Source organism: Eucalyptus grandis, chromosome 1, assembly GCF_016545825.1.
Source record: "Eucalyptus grandis isolate ANBG69807.140 chromosome 1, ASM1654582v1, whole genome shotgun sequence".
In the NCBI taxonomy this organism is placed as follows: domain Eukaryota; kingdom Viridiplantae; phylum Streptophyta; class Magnoliopsida; order Myrtales; family Myrtaceae; genus Eucalyptus; species Eucalyptus grandis.
Genome location: NC_052612.1, coordinates 38,858,439 through 38,862,967, shown reverse-complemented (window position 1 = coordinate 38,862,967; position 4,529 = coordinate 38,858,439). Strand labels below are relative to the sequence as shown.

Genomic DNA, 4,529 nt, shown 5'->3' with positions numbered 1-4,529 from the left:
TTGTATTACTTAAGATAATTAGTTAATAGAATAAATCTTCACTATTGCCATTAATATATATCTAAATATTTTTTGTAAATGATAAATTTTGTTGTTGTTGTAAATGATTGTTGAATTGTTTCAAAAATTAATCAATAGAAAATATTTTTATTATTGATAATGACTGACTATTTTCGTGATTGATAAATATATTTGCATATCTTCATTTTTGTAGGCGATTAAAATGATCATTCTGTTAAAGTATTTTCTAAATGTTAAGCTTTTCGGGCAACCAACGCAGCCGAAGCCTAAGTATAATTGGTTGTTTTTCTAACTTAATGATACCCCTATGGACTCCAAGAACGACACCGGCTTTGGCATCTACACGTGGAAGGTTCCTACTGGGCATCCAGTCATCTTCTGTCCTAAAAGCAGCAGCCGTCCTCCCGACCGCAGTCCTACAGTTCGCTCCAAGCTGTCTTCATCATTTCTCGCTGGGAATCAATTTGAATTCGATTCGATTTCGCCGTGTCGATCGAGGATCGCTCGATCGATCAGAATTCCCAGTTCGTCTGAATCCTTCTCTCCCTCTTTCCCTCTCTCTCTCTCTCTCGCCATTTCTGTGAGATCCAGCTATGGACTCCTCTCGCGAGAGCCTGGTCTACGTCGCGAAGCTCGCGGAGCAAGCCGAGCGCTACGAGGGTCAGTTAGAGTTTCCTGTCGTTCCTCTTCGTGCTCCTTTTCTTTTTTTCCTGCCTTCCTTTTTCGCGTTCGCGATTTCGTTGCCCGTCAGCTTGAATTTCGGTCTGAAGCACCACTCTTGAGCTTTCGGGTCGATCGGGGATTGCCGGCGGCAACTCAGTGTGTGTGTGTGCGTGCTTGGCGCGCAACATCGATTTTGCTAGCTCGAGCTTAGGTCGTTGTGAATTAGAAGAGCCTCATTTGCGGTCGATCAGTTGGTATTTGAGTCAATTTGATGCCTTTAATGAGTTGGGCATGATATATGCCTTTTGCGATGTATCCTCGGATTATAGTGTATTCTGTTGCTCATAATTCGCAGCCGAACATTGTGGGTAGTGTTGCTAATTGCGATGAGATCCTTGATCTTGCTATTTAATGTCGTATTTTCAATAAAAGAAAGTAGCTTTTGTGATGGTGGTAACTTTTTCCCTGTCTGCTCAATTGCATGTGTTCAAGTCCTGTAAAGTCTCGACATTTCCGTGACATAAGCTATAAGCTTGTAATGATCCCACATTTAGAAGTTGCAATTTGTTAAATTTGAGATTGGGTATTGGCTTGACAGGTGATATTAGGGGTGCACTAAATGCTGTCTCCCTGAAAAGTTTTTTCTTCTTTTCTTGGTTTTTTTTTTTTTTCTTCTTTTGCAGATTTTCTTTTCTTGGTTCACATTCTACCTTTCTGATAGTATTTGTGTTGATAGAGATGGTGGATGAAATGAAGAAGGTTGCGAAGCTCAATGTTGCATTAACCGTTGAAGAGAGAAACCTGCTATCTGTTGGGTACAAAAATGTTATTGGGGCTCGGAGAGCATCCTGGAGGATTCTGACATCCATAGAGCAAAAGGAAGATGCAAGGGGGAACGAGATCAGTGTGAAGCGAATCAAAGAGTACAGGAAGAAGGTTGAATCAGAGCTCTCTAGCATCTGCAGCGATATCATGGTCATACTTGATGAGCATGTCATTCCTTCAGCATCAGACGGTGAATCCAAAGTATTTTACTATAAGATGTGAGATATCATATGATGCTAGCAGACAACTGTTCCCCTGTTTCTGGGGTACAGCTTTCTATGCAAAGAGATAACTAAGAATTGATGCATCCATGTGTTTGGTGGAACTTGGCCTTCACAGGAAGGGAGACTACTACCGTTATCTTGCGGAATTCAAGAGTGATGACGAGAAGAAAGAGGTTGCTGAACAGTCAATGAAAGCTTATGAGGTTTGTAGTTAGTTTCCTTTTATATCTTTGTGTATGCCTAGCCAAGAAGTTTCTGAGCCCTCAACTTTCAATGTTTTGCTCTTCTGAGGCTGCATTGAATGTTCCCATACTTGGCTATGAGTATACTGTTCCTTATCTCTTTTGAAGTCCTAGGATGGCATTTGGAGTGGAATGTGTATCCCAAAAAGGAAGTGTTCTTTGGCAACAGGATGGTTAATCATTCTTCGTATGCTTACTATTTTGGTATATTTCTTCTTTAGATGTAATTGTTCAACTGAGGAAGTAGGGAAAACGTAAAGAGAATGCTGGTTAACCAAGATCACCAAGTCTGCCCTTTATTTAGAATATATAATTTGGAACTTTTAGTCTGCTATAAAATGTATGCTACAGGTCATTTGAGGAATGCCAGTGGCATTCCTTATTGAAGCTTTTACTATTTATTGTTGGCAATAACTATGCTAGTATTAGACAAAACACTAGTTCCGTTCTTTCTTAAATCTGTCATGAGATGATTTAAATTAAAATGTTTGTTTTCTTTTACCATGGGACAATTTGAATGAAATTTAGAATCTCTGCTATCAATCTCAACAAGAATGGAAGGCTTCTGTTTGCTGGATAATCTGAGTCTTCACAAGGATCGACCTAATACTTTGTTTAATGCTAAGATGTTCTTGGGGATTGTCAATGAGAATATAGCTGCCTTTTCTTAATGCGTCTCCAATTGTGGTTTCAATGCCTGATTCGATTCTTTCTCATTTTTCCTTATGCTCTAATTGCTCTGTTTTTGCACATATACAATCAGATGGCTACAAGTATTGCAGAGTCCGATTTGCCTTATACACATCCCATCCGCCTTGGTTTGGCTTTGAATTTTTCGGTGTTTTACTATGAGATCCTCAACTCAGCTGAAAGGTTTGTGAGATGGTTATGAACTTCAGCTTAATGTTTATCTCTCTGTTTGACTTTCATTTTCTGATTTCGCTTTTCTTTTTTCTTTTGTCTTTTTCTGCCAGGGCATGCCACATCGCAAAGCAGGCATTTGATGATGCAATTGCAGAACTTGACAACCTCAATGAGGAGTCTTACAAAGATAGCACTTTAATCATGCAACTTCTCAGGGACAATCTCACATTGTGGACATCTGACATCACAGAGGAAGGAGGTGAGAGAATTGACTTGTTATAAATGTAAGATGAAGCAATTCCATTATGATCTGTTGAATGATTTTGTGGATTTGTTTCACTTATATGTCGTTGTCTTCAAAAATTGGAAAATGACCATCGTAATCTAATTGCGACTTCGTGTCATTGGATCAACTATCACTTTTTCTTTTTTATGTGAGGGCAGGGAGTTTGATGGGTATGATATCTGTGTAACATTTAATTGTTTGGGAATCGTACTGTCAGGCAAAGGGACAGTTCCTTTTTTTTTCCCAATTTAATTGATTATGCTTTTTTCTGTGGTATCTGTTTCTAGGATACCAATGTTGGTTTTTATCATTCAATAAACAACTTGAAACATTAACTTGTGAACTCTAAATTACTCTCCACTTCCCCTTTCATTCATCTTTTGAAACTTTATTTTCAGTTTCCCATCTTGTAACAGAAGATGCACAAAGGATAAATGGCTCAGCTAAAGTTGGCATGGAAGAAGGAGAGGTAGGCCGTCCATTGAATCCAGCTTTGTGGCATGCATGAGTTCACACTTAGTACTCACCATTTGGCATTTTTTTTCCTGCAGTAAAACAGGTGTAACCCTGAATCATATGCCTTGCAGTGAAAATTGAATGGAGCTTGCAATATGCACAGCTGGAGATATAAGCTTATTCTAGTGTACTCTGTCATTTTTAAGTCCTGTACTGAGTACTCTTGATTGGTTGTGGTCGGTCAGGTTGCTTTTCCTCAGGTTTCTCCTCTTGGTCATGATGGTTGAAAATTGGTTTGATCCTTGTGGTGCTTTTCCTACTTTCAAAATTAATAGTACAGTCAGGGTGGATTGTTCTGTTTACATCTTCATTTGCTTGGTCCCATGTTAATCACAATGTATTTGGTTGCTTCTACATCTGCCTGTCGAGCTTGTACCAGAATCCTATCAAATTGATATGCTATTATAGTGTTTGATTTGGCCTTTAATGAAGACTGGATATGAAACTTCAACTTGTTTGGCAGCCCGCCTCTTGTTTTGAATTATTGTGTTGAATTGAGAGTGAGTGATGGACATTTTTGTTGCTCGTCTTTGCAACCATGCCATCCATAGTTCTGCGTGTGCATAATCACCGACTGTTTATCAGATGGGGACATGCACCTTTTTTTTAAGGGATCTTATATATAAATCCATGCGTGCATTGTAAAATTTGTGCAATTTGTGCCTGGAGAAGTACCGAAAATTTTCAGGAACTACCGCAGCACCATTTGTGGAATTAGTCAATTCAATAGCAATTCTGGGGAGAAAGAATACAAAAGATGCCTCCGGATCAATCCATTTACAGTGCAGGAAATAATATGAACGCCAATGACCTTAAATAGCGAAGAATTCTGCATTTTATTTGCAGAAGCTACGGATCTTATCAAAAAGTGCACGTCCTAGCGAGCTC

At 39.1% G+C, this 4,529-nt stretch overlaps 1 protein-coding gene across 2 annotated transcripts; it reads left to right on the top strand.

The window, feature by feature from the left end:
- The first annotated feature begins 432 nt into the window (after positions 1 to 432).
- On the top strand, positions 433 to 4,094 carry LOC104441273 (14-3-3-like protein D). 2 transcript variants are annotated; one of them, XM_010054346.2, is made up of 7 exons: positions 433 to 681; positions 1,421 to 1,727; positions 1,849 to 1,936; positions 2,739 to 2,848; positions 2,950 to 3,098; positions 3,542 to 3,594; positions 3,677 to 4,094. In XM_010054346.2, the coding sequence occupies exons 1-7, from the start codon at positions 615 to 617 to the stop codon at positions 3,677 to 3,679; spliced, it is 777 nt and encodes a 258-aa protein (XP_010052648.2). In that variant the 5' UTR covers positions 433 to 614; the 3' UTR covers positions 3,680 to 4,094. The 2 variants fall into 2 exon arrangements, with proteins under 2 accessions (XP_010052648.2, XP_010052638.2); XM_010054336.2 differs by having other exon boundaries at positions 434 to 681; positions 3,524 to 3,594.
- The last annotated feature ends 435 nt before the right edge of the window (positions 4,095 to 4,529 follow it).

Bases quoted from the DNA above. Each gene is read 5' to 3' on its own strand.
- LOC104441273 (XM_010054336.2), top strand. From the start codon at position 615: ATGGACTCCTCTCGCGAGAGCCTGGTCTACGTCGCGAAGCTCGCGGAG. The intron at 1,728-1,848 runs GTGAGATATCAT...TGGCCTTCACAG, and splicing joins AAAGTATTTTACTATAAGAT to GAAGGGAGACTACTACCGTT. The intron at 1,937-2,738 runs GTTTGTAGTTAG...ATATACAATCAG, and splicing joins AGTCAATGAAAGCTTATGAG to ATGGCTACAAGTATTGCAGA.